This window comes from Aspergillus fischeri, genomic scaffold (genome assembly GCF_000149645.3).
Source record: "Aspergillus fischeri NRRL 181 1099437636249 genomic scaffold, whole genome shotgun sequence".
NCBI classification, from domain to species: domain Eukaryota; kingdom Fungi; phylum Ascomycota; class Eurotiomycetes; order Eurotiales; family Aspergillaceae; genus Aspergillus; species Aspergillus fischeri.
Genome location: NW_001509770.1, coordinates 4,161,463 through 4,177,391, shown reverse-complemented (window position 1 = coordinate 4,177,391; position 15,929 = coordinate 4,161,463). Strand labels below are relative to the sequence as shown.

Genomic DNA, 15,929 nt, shown 5'->3' with positions numbered 1-15,929 from the left:
CACCCAACCTTCAACCATTGCCGCCTTCTCGACGCTCCGTCCCAAACCCTCTGTCAGCTCATGCGTATATGACTCCACCAAGCATTTCTCGCGCCTTCAGCGTGTGAAGACGAATCTACATCTATAGCCCTGTGCATCATCGCCATTCACTCGGGCCTTGCTGGTTAAGAAGGCTTGGGTTTTTTAGCCTCTGGTGAAGACAAAATGGTTTCTCGTTCTCGGGAGTTTAGTTCTAGATAGAGGGCAACCAATATACTGCATCTTCACATTTGAGAACCCATTACCCCTCGTGTAAAGGTAGAACAGGATTAGAGCTGCGAATCGTTTACTACATGGCGAATAATACACAGAAAGAAAAGTTTGATGAGAGAGCCGCTTTCCAAGCATAAGCAGCCAAAATGTGGCCGACGACGTCTAACTAAAAGCTATTCTGGGATACATGGGACAGGGGAATATCAACATATAAACAACCAATTGTGACTGTGAATCGAAAGGTGAACCGCCACATTCTTTTCCCAAATACATAATCATCCCAAACCATAAATTTCATGTGATCATCAAGCATTCGCGGTGAAGAGGGTCGTTCGTGTGCATGAAAAGGGGGAAGGGAAACCAGGGACGTCGATAGAACCAAGGGGTCGAGAGGATAAGAATTCCGACGCTTGCATGAGCTAGACGATATTTCATTATTCGGGGTGAAGAAAACAAGGGCGACGAGACAGTGACATCAAAAAGGGGGTAAAGGCGGGATATTAGCATACTGCAATAGCGCACTACACTTTCTGTACAATGATAACGAGGCCGGTAAGCACTCCAGCCACTCCGTCCAGGTTTGTTCAATCATGTGAAATCAACACTTTGTTGTCTTTCTTGCCGAGCTCGAGCTCTTTCCGCTCGTCTTCGCCGGCGATTGTTTGCATAGTCGCCACTGGCATCGGTGCCGGTAAATGTGCCCGGAGACCCGATGCTGCCGTAGGGCAAGCTGGAGGGTACAGGGGGAGGTGGGGGAGAAAAGTGACTCGAGGGCGGGACAAATGATGGCGGAGGAGCAGCAGAACCGGCTGCAGCCGCGGCCGCCTGCTGTTCACGTTGGATTTGTTCCTGCTGCTGACGCTCGAGTTCCTCCACCCGGCGCCATCGATCGTAGCCACCTTCGTTTCCCGATAAAGAACTCGCGCTTCCGGCGCGACGACGTGAGTTTCTCCTCTCCCTTCGTCGTGCTTCACGACTGGCGGCGGCTTCTTCCTCGGTCAGTCTCCTCAGAGTGACGTGCCGGCCGTCATTGTGCATCTTCACTTTGACTGAGACAGGTGGAGATTCCACGTGGTCGTCCCGCTGTCTACTTGTACTGCGCTGACGGCGATGGCTGGACGAGGCATCCATGGCCGCCGCTCCGGCTGCCAGACCAGTGGCCACCTCCGGCAGCTCATGTCGAGACTGGACAGGAGTTGGCATCTCTGAGATTGGCTCTTGGTGAATTGGCGGGGCAGGAGGGGCACCGGAATGTGGCACGTCCATAGGTCCAGGTGTCGCGGGGCCGGCAGATATAGCGGATTCGCCGTGCAGAGGCCCACGTGGTGGGCGGGTCATGTCAGTCGATGAGAGATCGGTAGCGGTGTAGGAATCGGCCCTTCTGTGCTTTCGTGGGTAGAAGCCGTCTCCTGTATATCGCCGCTTACTGTTTGCTCGAGCGATTCTCTCCTCTTCTATATCATGACGGCGCATCTCCTCCACGCGTCGTTGCTCGTCATCTCTATTCCGACGCTTAAAGAGACCCCGGAGAGCCGCGAAAGCTCCAGCACCGAACAAGGCGTTACGAACTCCATGAGACGGCTGTGGCTCTGGCTCAGTCAGATATGTTGTATTGTAATAATAAGACGATCCCGGACTTTGTGGTCTACTGGGGGGTCTGCTTGGCGGTCTGCTTGGTGGCCGATTGAGAGGAGTCTGATAGCTTGGTTCTGGCCGTCGTCCGTCCTCCAACCCACTCATTGTGGCTTCCGTCATACTGTCAGTTCGTGTATGCGCGCGACTATAGCGACCGGATTCCGTATCACTATCTCGATCGCGCCTTCTGTCGAATAATCGTTTAACGAGAAGCGCACCACCACCGATAGCTCCTAGTTTGAGAAGCTTGCTCCCCCAGCCACCACGGCGTGACTCCTCATCGGAGTACTTGTCTTCCGAATAAGACATCTGGGAGTCTTCGTGACGTTCTTTCGGACGTGAACGGCGTCGGAAAAGCTCAGCCAGACCCGCTCCTGCCGCTCCTGCCGCGGCCATGCGGCCAAAGCTGCTATGACGTCGATCTTCCACGCCTGAAGGGCCTGAAACGTAGCTGTGCCGAGCGTCATATTCACTTCCTGTGGGATATCCCTCAGAATCGTACAGGTACGAGAGAACGAAGAATGTTGCCAGAAGTGCGAAAGCAGCTATTGAGTATAGGATGAACAAGGATTTTGGGGAGCCGTAAAGGGTGAGTCCCAGGGGAATCTGCACTAGACCTAAGATCGCAAGAGCACGACCAATCCACCGATGGATCTATGGGCGAATTAGCTGAATGGTGCCGAGGTATAAAAAGACAATGGCTTTGTTCGCCGCAACTCACAACTAGCTTCAACGGAACATGGTATCTTTTCCGCTTACTCTCAATCTTGTGCACGAGATACCCCCATAATACCTGGAAAATAACCATGACGTAGATGGCTAGCCCTATGCCATGATGAGGGTTCGTGAGACTTCTCTCAGGCCCGACTGCAAACCATCCGAGCACAAAGACCACAGTGCTCAGTAAGAGTGTCAGAACCTGGAACCAGACATGAAGTTTAAAAGCCCAGAAAGGGCTCCATCGCGAATAGTATCGTATGATCAGGACGGATATGGGCACCAAACCGAGGAACACAATTGTTGCAATGACACCATGAGCGATTATCAACGTGCGGTATTGGGGCATATCTCGGAACCGGTTCCCCATGCCTGGAATGTATGTCAGAAAAAGCTTGCCGTTCACACAAAGTATGCGACTCCACTCACCGTTGTATCGCATAGTCTCAAAGTTCACGCCCATCAAGTTGGGCAGAAGAAACGTATCGCGACCCGAGTCCCATGTTCCATCTCCGACATGCAATGTATTGGAGGCATACGTGCTGCTCCCCGGAGGCGTGAGGTCCGAATTGGACGACATGATTTCCGTACGCACCCTCCTCGCGACAGCGACCTGCGAGACAAGGGAATGCCGGAACCACCAAGGAGATCTATCTAGATCCCCCACTCCGAAGAATGCACCATGCGCTTAAAGGAAAGACAATAGAAGCGTGATGGACGGTCGGCTGTGCCTGTCAATTAGCTCACCAGACCCAAAAATGGAAGACGTTTAAGCTTCTGAAATGTTATGGACGGAATATTTACTTCTGTATACTCGTGAGGCTGGCGGTGAGGAGGATCGAAGCGGGGACAAGACGATAGAGTGAAAAGGCTGGAAGGAATACCAAATATGGTGTCAGACAAAACATCAAAAGGGAAAACATGCAAGATAAATGGTCTTACCAGAATCAGCGTCAATGAAGCAATACTGACAATAATAATAATCAGCCTCTGGAAGGGAGCAGATGGCTGGACGCTGGGGGAGTAAGCGTCCGATCAGCGTAACAACTGTTTGCCGATTCGGGTTTAGTGTGCCAACTCATATCCCGAGCAACCAACCGCTGACTCAGTCAATGTTATCTACACCGCCTGCTATTTATGGATTTGTCGTGTGCCTAGGTTAACTGATGATTCTTATCAGCTGGACCAGTGCCATAGGTTGGCGCTGGTCCTCAGTCCCTTAATCCTCATTGTCCTTTAGTCTTTTTCGCATCTCAACGTCATTCTATTACCTCCTTTCTATGATTCTTTTCAACGCAAGACGAACTGTAGAGATATGTCTTCTCAGCTCGAGATCTTCGTGAGGGCTCTCTCACGGTGAGTATCGATTATCATTGATACTACCAACATGTACTGATAAGCCGTTTATAGCCTGTTAGGATGGATATAGTATGTGACTGCGCGCTTCCAAGTCAATCTGGGGCAGGCATATCTCCTGAGAGGCTTCTATCCCCCAATACTGCCGGTTGCTGACCTAATGACCAAGTATGTTCTGCTGGTCGGCATCCTTTTATCCCCAGCCGATCAGTAACTTTCGACGACGTTCAACAGTCGGGTTGGCCATTGACTTTCCCACCATTAACGTCCTGGGCTTCGTCTGCTACACAGCATATACATCTGCCTTCCTTTACTCTCCTGTGATTCGGCGGCAATACGCTGCCCGTCACCCTTCGGATGAGGAGTCGACAGTGCGCTTCAACGACTTTGCCTTTGCCTTGCATGCTGTCATCCTCAGCACGTTGGTTTACACTCAATTTTGGCCTAAGATTTGGGGTTTCAAAGTCTCCCGCTTCCAGACCGTTAGTAAACCGGTTCTTGGCCTCTTCTGGGGCTCCATTGCAGCGATAGGTATAGTAGTTTGCATTGTTTTGGTTAAGAGCCCTGACGGAGGATATGACCCATCCACCTGGGCATGGATCGACGTGGTAAGTGGTTTGGGGATTGAAAAGACATATAGGAGATTTTTGTCGATTCTGACTCCGCATTCTAGATTTACGCTCTCTCCTACGTGAAGTTGATCATCACCATTGTGAAATATGTCCCTCAAGCATGGGTCAATTATAAAAGAAAGTCCACAGAGGGGTGGAGTATCTCCCAGATACTTTTCGACTTGACTGGTGGGGTCCTTTCCCTTTTGCAACTAGTTTTGGATTCTTCATTTCAGAGCGACTGGAGTGGTATTACCGGAAACCCTGTGAAGTTCTTATTGTCAAACGTGACCATTCTGTTTGATTTGGTCTTTATTGTGCAGCACTATATCCTTTACAGAGTCTCCACGGAAGGCAAGATCAATCGCCATCCGGACCTCGTCACTCCCCTATTGTCGGACCCTAGCGCTTGACCATTTGCTACTTGATATATACCTACATTTGTGCTCCTTTAGACAATAGCTCAACCGTACTTGCTCCCTTTGAACCTGCTTGGACCCGTCTGCACCACAAGCATATGTAGTTTCCTTCTGGTCAGCGTAATCAATAGAATTCTACGGGGAAAAAAATCTGGTAAGGCCTCCGAGCTGCCAAACCCAACTTCAGCGGGGCAGGAGGGAAAGAGTCAGCTGTCTCAGGGAGGGCAAAACAACAGTGAACAGTCTCGCATGACAAAAGATAAGCAAGATCTTGAAGGCTTGTTGATACATCATGAACCTTGTTCTGCTGACACCGCTCTTTTTACAGCCACCCGGCGGGCTTTTCTGGGGCCGTCTCGTGTTTCCATTTTTATCCATTCTTTGCACAACATTTTCTCAGGAGGATAAGCACTGAAAATAACACAATGGGGTTGCATTGGGATCAGCGTTCGCTTGATGGGACTGTCGCAGTGAATATGACCGCTATCTGGAGGTAAGACAGGAACCGAGAGGATGCAAGGCCAGGTAAGCGTATCCAGTCCAGTCACCAAGGTGTGGGGGCCCTTATCAAGGCGCAATGCTCTGCATGTTTTGGCTTATGCACTAGTGAGAAAAGCATATTCTCTTCATCTTCTCCTAATTGTGCTGCAGTTATGTTCATTGTCCACACCGCACGGAACCATGCATACCTAGGGAAAGGGCCGAAGGTGAGACCCAAGTCACGTGGCTCCAGGTGTTGGCCCAAACAGAAATCTTAAGAGGCTCTAAGCCTCTGGGCTCTGGCCGATCGGACTGGGTCGACCAGGCAAAGGACGTCTTCCCCTTTGTGGAAGCCGATATCCTCTGTCAGCGAAAAGGGTCGTTTGTTTGGTAGATCGCCTGTGACTAATTATAACTCCCAATATCTGAACCAGATAAAGCCTTTCCCGACAGCTAAGACAAGTGCCATGCCACTTGCTGATTGCACAGCGTCCCCGCACCTCAGCCCTACCGGACATCCAATGATGACCCCTGATTGCCAGGACCACATCTGACCCCTCCATACTCGATACCGGGAGTCCGTGTTGTCAACCACAGATCTCTCTCGAGCTGTGGTGCCTTTGGTGCGGCCGCCGGTGCAAATAGTCTAAACGACTAATCAGCGCTAAGAGTAACCCCAGTGTTCGCAACCTGATCCTGCTGTTATTGGCTCTTGCGCCAAGCCTCGTATACATCTAACTATATGCAGCCAAGTCCAAGCCCACAAGAAGGTTTGGAAGCCACAGGTACCAAGCAGCGAACAACCGGTATGAAAATATGTGTCTCAGCACAGCATCATACCAACAGATTTTCCTCACGGTCACTGGTTCATTATGACGATCTCCGAGCGTCAACCCCGACGCTATCTGGAGTTTGAGCCTACCTGGCCTTCTCACGTAGTTTCAACGTGCTGTGTGAATGGAAGAAATACAACATGAAGAACCCAGAAATAGGCATAATCGCACGTCGACAACCAATGGTATCGACTTCCATGACATCAACCGGCTCTATGCAGGTTTAAGAGTAGTACATGGACATTGTGAAGAGTCGACAGCTGCTAATTCAGTCAACTCTGTCAGCGTGCCGAAGCATAACATAGCCACGTCTGACGTTGAGCAATACCATTCGGCTCTAATGAAGAAGCATTTCTGGGTATATCATTAGTCAAGGGAAAAAAGAAAAGAAATTAGGCCTCATACTAACTCGACTCATCTAGCACGGAAACATTCCGCTTCAACAATGATGGATCGCATCGCCAGGAACTATTTAACTGCAAGATCTCATGATCAACCTTTGCTTGGAAGACAAGAATATCACTGACATCGCTTGATCCTGTGGTTTCCTTGAACAGAACAAGGATCAACTACAGAATTTCATACTGTGGCCCGTGACAATATGACTTTATTCAACACGTACCACCAAACCGTCTTCGCCATGTCTTCGCACCAGTATACCTTCCCAGGCATGCATGATGTCCCCGAGACCTACCCATACCACATGGGCCAAGCAGATAGCGAGGAAGACATGGACAGCTTCTACCTGGCCAGTCCCCCAGCGTCCTCATACACACGCCTCGACTTCGAGCCGACCATACCAGCCATGCCAACAAGCCAAGCCTACAACACCACCATGCTCGCACCCATGAGCGGATCCTACCTCCCCTACGGCGAGCAATGGACCTCCCAAGTCCCCCCAACAGCAGCAGCACCTACAACAACCTACCACCCCACCGACATCTACCCATCCTCAACAATGACATACACCGCGCAAAGAACAACCCCCACTACCCTCAACCCCAACCCGCAAACCTACCTCTACCCGGACCCTTCAACAAACCCCAACCTCGACCTCGACACCAAAGACCTAACCAACTACGGCATCCCCAACCCCGATGGCTCCTGGCGATGCGCCTATCCAGGCTGTACCTCGGCCGCGACGTTCCACCGCGGCTGCGACCTCCGGAAACACTTCAATCGGCACCGGAAGCACCTGTTCTGTCGGCACGAGGGCTGTCCGCAGGCTGTTGCGGGCGGGTTCTCGAGCAAGAAGGACCGCGCCCGGCACGAGGCGAAGCATAACCCCGGGGTTGTGTGTGAGTGGCCGGACTGCGGGAGGGTGTTTAGCCGGGTAGACAACATGAAGGACCATGTGCGGCGGATTCATAAGAGGGGGGAGGTTGACTCTTGACTTTGACTGATTCTTAGGGAATGTATGTATGCATTTATGGCGGGTTTGGGTTGGTATTAGCGGCGGATGTCATTGTGTGGGAGTCTCGACAATCGTTGCTGTTGCGGATGTTGTATTCGATAGACGAGCTGCGTATTTTGATTTGCTAAAATTGATTCAAGTCGTATTGGCTATATCATATCTTTGCAAATACATGAAGATGAACAGCTCGATTCCATTCGATTTCAGGCCAAGATCAAGACGCCAAAGCTTCCAAAGAACGATGTATGTATAGGCTAATGTGCAGCTCAGACAATAGAAAAAAGAAACACTCAACGCCGGCTATCGCAATCACAAGGCAAGTCCCCATTTCGGACACCACGCTGTACCCTATAGCGATGGAAGGATATATGCTAATACAAAACGAATGGCAGCATACAACGAACGCGAACGTAATTCTAAGAATATGGTATCATGTAAGGTACGACAAACAGGAACTCGGGAAGGGAATTCGTCAATGCATATGCAGGTTACACGAATGGGCGGTCGATCCTATGTGGTGATGCGACGGGAGAAGGGGTTTCGACGGTCGGCATACTGAAGGCGAGTAAACATGAAGGATAATGCAGCGCATGAGCTACTGAGCTGTGGTTCGGCGCCGTCGGCCTCGAGTGCTACCCTCGGGTCTTTGAGACAGCACTCGTCTGAGCTCGGGATCGTCCTTGCTCTTATCGACATGGTGAACTCGCACGTGTCTATATTCTGTCAGGACCTGAAGGACGGCCAAGAACAGTAGAAGCTCACCTTTGAAGGTTATCCGGCCGGGGGTATTTGTGTTGCTGATCCGGACAGAAAGGGCATACATAACCTGGCGAATTATGGACAAGGCCATGTCGAATCATCTCATTCTTGCGTTTGAATCCTTTGCCGCCAACTCCTCGAGCACACCCTTCGACTGGGCAAAAGTGTGGTCGATCTTGTGAATGGACATTTGCATGAGAGCTGCGAAAGAAGATGAGCCCATTCCTGTCAATACAACGAGGTTCGTCTTGACTTACTTAAGCAAATATTGGGTCTGAAAAGGTGGCGCAGTACACCCTGGATGCCGGCATTTAAACGTGCCTGGGGGAACCGGTGCGGTGGGCGGCGGGCCCGGATTGAAAGGCGCCCGTTCGCCCGTTGGCGTCTGATCAGTGGGAGTGGGATAGCTGGTTGCCGGACTCTTGACCGCCGATGGCGAAGGTTCATAATGTGGCGTTGTGAGATAAGTGATGTCGGATCGTGTATGCCTCCACTGCGATTGTTGCTGCGATGCTGGAGAGGACACAGCTGACATCCCCTTGGAGCTCGCAGGGGAAAGATGTGAGTAAGGACTAGGGGGAACCTGTGGTGGAGCAAACTGTCCTGGGCGTGGATGATCCCACGCTGGTTCATTCCTTGGTATTGAAGGAGGGGATGTCGAGACTGGAGGAAGAGAGTAAGGCCCCGAGATCTCGGCCAAAGCAGTCTGTATCGACGGCAGGCTATGCTGTTGGTGGTTCTCTGGCGATTTGGCAATTGCTAAAGGAGGAGACGTCTGGAGTGCTGGAAGCAAGGCTTGGACCGGTCCTTCTGAAGGTGATATTGCAAACTTTTTCAAGGGCGAAACAACGGGAGACTTGCGTTCGGCGGCGAAATTCGGGGGCCCCGGCGGATGTGATTCTTTTGGAGATGATACTTCGACTTTGATGCTGATTGGCTCGGCCTGTGACACAGGCGGTTCCAACAAGTCCTTGATCGATTGGAGCGGAGATGCGCTCTTGAGAGTCGGAGGTGATACCAAGTTTTCGGGCGGAGGTAACACGTCAGGGCCAGACGATAAGAGTTGGAGAGCTCTCTCCGCCACTGACGAAGCCGGTTCCTGGAATTTGACATCTTCCCTTGCTTGAGGGTCAATTTTCGTCTTCTGCAGACTTGATTGATCCTCTACCCAGGGATCCCGAAGGCGCCGATGTTCTAACTCGTAATTGGCAATATCCGGGCGATTCGGATCTAGATGAGAGATCAGTACCGAGTCGCCCTCAGTTGTTTCGGGCTTGGATGTCGGCGACGGCTTACGGGGAAAGTCCGAAGACGTTCCCTCATCTCCAGGGTATTTAGCAGTAGCATCGGATTTAGAGAGCGAATCTTGAGTTAGAAATGGGGGCAGCTGCTCGTCGGGCTTATAATTGGGTTTCTGAACCTCTAGCCCGGGAGTGAGCCGGTCGTCATCTGGTTCGTATGCGTCGGTCATGGAGGCGGGCTTTGAGGGGGCATTAGGAAGCCCCTTCCTGATGGATTTCCGCGTCTATGGGTGCCTTTGCCTCCAATCTGCCTCTCTGTACCTGGCTTGAGGGAAAATGTTGATTTCAGGCTCACTATCCCGCGACTGAGCGGAGCAGGTGAAAAGAGAATCAAAGCACATAAGACAACAGTGCTTCGTCAGAGGGAATATCTATTAACATCATTAGTACATGCGATTGACAGAAAAAGGAAAGCATGTTAAACAACAGCTTATGAAACATTGAGCGGGTAGCCAATACAGCTGTTTGCTCAGAGCCAGTACGCAATTTCCGGGGAGAAAACCCGCAGTAGAACATCGTCCATCTAAGAATCTGAACCAGACCAGAACTGATCTCGAGACTTCTGCATGAGGACTACGTTGACTAGCAGGAGAGAAAAAATGGCGCGATATGCGTTATGGAGCAGTTCATCGATAATGGCGCCAATCCAAGCTCCATTTCCCCGGAAGGGTAGAATGCGGGAAAAACTGAAGGTAGGCTCACCTTCAGGAATTGGGAAGACCTCGTGGCTTGAAGCCTATCGGTGATTCCAGATGGGACCGATGATGGTTGCAGGAGCCGGTCACCTGCAGTGAGGCTCAGAAGAAGGCCGAATCGCACGGTCAATGGCGCAGATCGAATTGATATACCAGGCGCATCGGCTGGCTGGGAGTGCCAGAACAAAAATACCGAAGATGTGGACGAATGAAACGCGCAGGAGGATGATGACAGAGCTGTTATGTTGGGAAGGAGGAGACAAACAAAGAATCTCACAGGGCGCAAAAAAGTCCAGAATCGTAGAAAAGCGGAGTCGCCAATGGGAGTAATAGTTGGGAGTGTTATTATAACGGCCGTGGAGTTGTGGGCATGTGCTGGTGGTGACGACGCTGCAGTAGCGGGTTTTCGTCGCAATAAGAAGAACAGGTGTGGTAGCAGTAGTCGAGGAACTTCGCAGGGAGCAAAGCAAAGTAGAAGCAGAATGCGGGTCGGGAAAGGGTAATAAGAGTGCCAATTATAACAACAATGACAGCAGTAGCCAAGTCGTGCGTGGCCAGAAGAAGGAAGATCAATCAGAAATACTGATGATAATAAATAATGATCAATAATATGTATGGGCCTTCCAGACGATGAGGCTACTGCCTTTGAGCTAGTTAGCTCGAGCGGGAAGAGGTGACGCTGGCTTGGCGAAACGGTTGAAAAGGGTTTAGAGTGAGGAATAATGGAGGAGAAAATGAGCAGAGAGAGGATCAGAGAGGAGGAGAGAAGGTTTAAGCGGTCAAAGGTAAATCCATGGACAGTTAATAGTTCCACAGACACCGATAGATAGATGATGAGGAGGAGGAGATTGATGAGGATGAGGATGATAACCGCGACAATTATTATGATGGGGATAAAGACGAAGAATTGCAGGAAGTTTGCTGTTCTAGATTATCGCAAGCACTTCGATCCACGAATGCTTGGGTGGAATTCGCCCAATTTTCACTCTCTCCAATTTTAGTAAAATGTTGTCAGATTTTCGATCATTCGAGGGAGAAGGCAAAGGATGAGATGCGATGAGATAGGAGAGAAGATCATCCTTGAGAAGGGAAAAAGAAGAGAAAAAGGGTCGACGTCCTGACGCTCACAGAGTGCTGGGTTTACTGTCTCCAGACGCGCCACAGACAGGCAAAGCAAAGTGGGGTTTGAGGCAGAGGACGGAATACAGTACGACTATTCCTTTATGGCGCAGGTATGGATTTCAATTTACATGAATTTTAGGAGGGAGGGAGGGAGCAAGGTAGCGCTTGTCCACTGTCCAGTCATCTATGAGCCCCAGTAGGTACCTTAGTCTAGCTGTCTAGGTAATAATACTAATGATTGACAGCAAAGTATGGCCATCAGTCATCATCATAATACCGCCTGATATTATTTTGAGGAAAACAATGCAACCGTCCAGCACGGACAGTAGTGGCATTAACTACGGAGTATACTATATTCCTTGTAAACAGGGATTGCCCGAGACCTTGTTTTATCCAAGTAGAGTGTGGGATTCATCATTTTATCAACATCCTCAGATACACTGACTTGACAAAATGGCGGTGTTTTATCTCATTCCCGTGATCTGATCCTCAAGGAGTTGACGCCTGGACCTAGGCAGCTCTATTTCACAGTTGCACCTAGCACCGGGTTCTAAGGACCACGAGCCTCTTCCGGGCCAGCCGCACCATCCAACCAAACAACCTCCACGTTCGGGCCATTTGAGGCTCTCTGCAGAAACGCTGTGTATGATTGGTCGGCTAACGAAGGCAAAAAGAGGAGGCTGAAGTTGCTCATCTGCACCGAACCGACGTAGAAACTCTATGAATCCCAATTACTTGTAGGGGAATGGATTCTCAAGAAGTGATCCTTCTGATTAGCCTTGGTCTGATCGGTCTTGTGATGTGCATGACTCCATGACCAACCAGGGACCGTCGAAAGAGGCTCAAACTCTCCAAATTCTCCAAAACTTTAGACTCCTGAAGCTCCGGCCTCAGAGGTCAGCCTGCTGCGATCTGCCCTCTTTCCCCTCACGATTACGAATTATGTGCTCGTACTTAGGTGACTCTTGACTTCCCGATTAGTGCCTAAGGCGACAAGGCTGTAAGCCTTGCATCGATTAGGTAGTTTTCGTGCCTAAGGCTCGTTTTCTGCATTTTATCACTGACCGTCTATTCTGAGGTGGTTCCACTAGCTCTACAGCTTACAGGAAGAGAAATCATCAGGAGCATTCCAAGATTATTGAGCCGAAAACAGAATAAAGTTCGGTGGTTAGCAGCGATTTCAGGTAGACTGATCCCCAACATAGAAGAAATCCCTAAGTTCAGGACATATACTACCCAAGAAGAGTACAACGGAGACTGGGTGACAGCCCACCTACGGAGAAAATGATGCTGGAAAGTCGCCGACCATCCCAGGCAATGACGGAGACATCAATCCGCCCATCAGTAGACGCCGGTTGATATTTCCGCGTGAGGCGCCTCGACGCCAGAATACGACCCTATACGAACTAGTCCGAGGTTTCAGTGTTTGCGATGTCGGAGGCTCGAAGTCCAGTGTTTCACCTCTCTAACCAGATAGATGGAAAAATTCAGAAGATGACAGTGGGGAAGGTAGATATCTAATCATTGCTTTTGCATCCGCCTGTGCTGATCTGGCAGGCTGGCAGCATAGCATCAGCATCAGCATCAGCGTCCAAGGTGGAGTTCTGAGTTCAGCATATCCACGCAAGCGAATGTAACACAAATAACGGAGCATGGTATTTCCGGAGTCCGAGCTGAACTGATCGACAGCTGTTTTCTGCAGAACTTTTGGCCGTAATGATTGGTTCTGGGCCACTTTCCCCTCCCGTGTGCTCCACTTTACTTTTGCCTGAGGCCCAACATACTACTAGTAGTCCTCCCCGGACAGTTTAGGTATGAGACTAGACGGTGACAACCACCCTAGGGAGTGGCAACAAGCTTATCTCGTATTCTCTCTTTCATTCCAAAGACGTCTTTTGACCGAGGAGTCTAAGGTAGCTTAGTCTATTAACAGGTTCGTGTCCATTGTCCGACTTAACTGATTTACCTCAGTACTACCCATCTCCTGCGCACAATCTTACCTACCTGACAACTTGGCTTTAGCCTTGGTCAGACAATCCTTGCTGCAATTCCACGCCTGCTGCACTAACGTTACCAGGGTCCCAATGCATGATTGGCTCGATAATATCTTCCCCGTCTGATCTCCATCCAGCATGATTCATCAGGCGCTCAAGTCTCAATCATTCTCAAGGAAGGCAGACTTATGATCATATCATCATTGAAACCTATTGGGTAAGCGGATCTATCCATTAAACCAAGTCAAGCCAGTAAAGCGGGCCGCCCCGATTGACCCGCCTGGTTCATTCCCATCCCAGCTGACCAAGAGTAAGACGAAGTAGAGATGAGGCATCAACTTTTTATTCCGGGATTACTAGAGGTAGACGTGAAGTTCTTGCACTGCAGGATCTCACAAACTAGTCACCGCATTGCGCAGGCCAATTCTATGGAGGGTAGCACACCTGTTTGGTTTCACATCTGCAACGTGAGCGATTCTAAACTGGGCATACGGCATTGCATCTATTACCTCTATGGAGTATAATAGTGATGATGATACCTTTGTAACTGGTGTTAGCTGTATAACACTCCCAAAGTACTGATGAAAACATCTGCAGGATAATTCTAGTTTTGTTGTACTTTGTATATACCTAACTTGAATTTAATATACTTTCCATCTGGTGGTCCCTTGTTCACAGACGCTGGGAGTACTCACAAATCAACCTTGTCACCTAAACAGTCTTTGCAAATGGACTGGTATTACCTTGCAGAGTTCTACAACCCACCGGTTGTACAGGCAGCACAAACAAAGCCTCCCTGAGCCGCACCCAATTATCACCGCGAGCAAACGGTGGCTTGGTCTGGGGGGCTTGATTGGATGACTGCCTCGTACTTTGGTGCTTTTGTTCCGGTTTCTCCCTTTCGTGCGTTGTTAGTTGTCTGTGCTTACTGCTTGTTTATACAGCAGAACTGGTGGATGGAGTGTATAGATTCCGTTGGGAAGTGGTCTGGGCTGATGACGTTGACACTGCCAGCTGGCAGTGCGAGTTTCTAGCTGTATGAAAACAAACAATTGATGCTTTAGCAGACACACACATGCTAGTTACGGAAGGATGCTTGTACGTATTATCGTACTACAGCAGATAATTCTACAGCTTCCCCTTCTGGCGCACCTGCTCCTGTACCTTCTTGACCCGTTCCCACGCCTCCAAGGCAAACGGTCCGGTCTTCTGCGCGTATTCTTGCGCACGCGCACTGCTGGCCTGGCGCAGAGCATACCGCGCCGCGATTCCCTGCATGATCACCGAGCTCCTCCACGAGAAGAACGCATCCCCCCAAAGAATATCCGGCGTGGGGTCCCACCCGGCGACCTCGCGGTACCACCGCAAGCAGTCCTCGCGTCTCGGCAAGCCTGGCACCACGCCAGGCTGGAACTGCTCCGTCTTATGGTCCGTCCCGTCAAGGAAGTAGGGGCTAGTGAGGTTACAGAAGTCGGATAGCGGGTGGCCGACCGTCGCCATCTCCCAGTCCAGGATGCCGATGACGCGCGGCTCTGTCTTGTGGAAGACCATGTTGTCAATCTTGTAGTCGCCGTGCACGAGGGTGCCTCTGTCGAGTGGCTGGGTGGCCTTGTTGGAGAAGAAGCGCACCATGTCCATGAAGTGGGGCAGTTCGCCAACGGGCTTCTTGGTCTCGACGTCGACGGCCTGCGCCTGCGCGTTGGACACGGCGGTAAAGGTCGCGATCTGGCGGTCGTAGTAGCCGGACGGCTTGCCGAATCGCTCCAGGCCGACAGACTTGGGGACGACCCGGTGGAACTTGGCTAATGTGCGGACTGCATCGCGCCATCTGCGCCTCTTAGTATCTGTCTCTCCTAAAGCAGAGGGCTAGACGTACAGTGCGGTTCGCTCTTCCGCGCTTACGCCGGGGATGGCAGGATCTGTGAATATTCGGCCGTCCAGGAACTCCATGATGTAGAACGGAGTGCCAATCACATTGCTATCCTCGCATAGACAGTATGCTTTGGGGACGGGGACGTCGGTCTTCTCTAACGCGTGGATGATCTTGTATTCCCGTTCGACCTGGTGCGCCGTCTTGGACAGGAGCTTGCCTGGAGGTTTCTTTCGTAGGACATATTGTTGTTTGTCGGAGCCGGTAATTAGGTAGGTGGGATTGGATTGCCCGAAGCCAAACTGTTGAGGTCAACATATCAACTAAGTGAAGAAAGAGGTATCAAGGACGTACTTGTTTCACATCAATTGGCGTCTTGATGATAGGCACGTTCTGATCGAGGTATCGCTCCAGCGACGGGATATCAATCGGTTGGCGTACAGCTCCAGCCATGACGCCAACTGCCAAACA

General features: G+C 50.6%; 5 protein-coding genes across 5 annotated transcripts, besides 2 other annotated features; 2 read left to right on the top strand and 3 right to left on the bottom strand.

Moving 5' to 3' along the window:
• Positions 1 to 840: 840 nt before the first annotated feature.
• On the bottom strand, positions 841 to 3,184 carry NFIA_021790 (uncharacterized protein; the record flags this gene model as incomplete). Its single annotated transcript, XM_001265366.1, has 3 exons — positions 841 to 2,541; positions 2,609 to 2,976; positions 3,034 to 3,184. 3 exons carry the CDS (start codon positions 3,182 to 3,184, stop codon positions 841 to 843), a joined length of 2,220 nt encoding a protein of 739 aa, XP_001265367.1.
• A 946-nt stretch (positions 3,185 to 4,130) lies between these two features.
• On the top strand, positions 4,131 to 4,984 carry NFIA_021780 (putative L-cystine transporter; the record flags this gene model as incomplete). The annotated part of the gene is made up of 2 exons (XM_001265365.1): positions 4,131 to 4,568; positions 4,634 to 4,984. The coding sequence occupies 2 exons, from the start codon at positions 4,131 to 4,133 to the stop codon at positions 4,982 to 4,984; spliced, it is 789 nt and encodes a 262-aa protein (XP_001265366.1).
• Positions 4,985 to 6,904: 1,920 nt separating this feature from the next.
• NFIA_021770 (putative C2H2 transcription factor) lies at positions 6,905 to 7,696 on the top strand (the record flags this gene model as incomplete). The annotated part of the gene is made up of 1 exon (XM_001265364.1): positions 6,905 to 7,696. The coding sequence occupies one exon, from the start codon at positions 6,905 to 6,907 to the stop codon at positions 7,694 to 7,696; it is 792 nt and encodes a 263-aa protein (XP_001265365.1).
• Positions 7,284 to 7,401: a microsatellite.
• Positions 7,697 to 8,312: 616 nt separating the features above from the next.
• Positions 8,313 to 9,947, bottom strand: NFIA_021760 (uncharacterized protein; the record flags this gene model as incomplete). The annotated part of the gene is made up of 3 exons (XM_001265363.1): positions 8,313 to 8,430; positions 8,480 to 8,677; positions 8,734 to 9,947. 3 exons carry the CDS (start codon positions 9,945 to 9,947, stop codon positions 8,313 to 8,315), a joined length of 1,530 nt encoding a protein of 509 aa, XP_001265364.1.
• Positions 9,948 to 11,301: 1,354 nt separating this feature from the next.
• Positions 11,302 to 11,378: a microsatellite.
• A 3,338-nt stretch (positions 11,379 to 14,716) lies between these two features.
• On the bottom strand, positions 14,717 to 15,911 carry NFIA_021750 (phosphotransferase family protein; the record flags this gene model as incomplete). Its single annotated transcript, XM_001265362.1, has 3 exons — positions 14,717 to 15,416; positions 15,465 to 15,760; positions 15,813 to 15,911. The coding sequence occupies 3 exons, from the start codon at positions 15,909 to 15,911 to the stop codon at positions 14,717 to 14,719; spliced, it is 1,095 nt and encodes a 364-aa protein (XP_001265363.1).
• Positions 15,912 to 15,929: the final 18 nt, after the last annotated feature.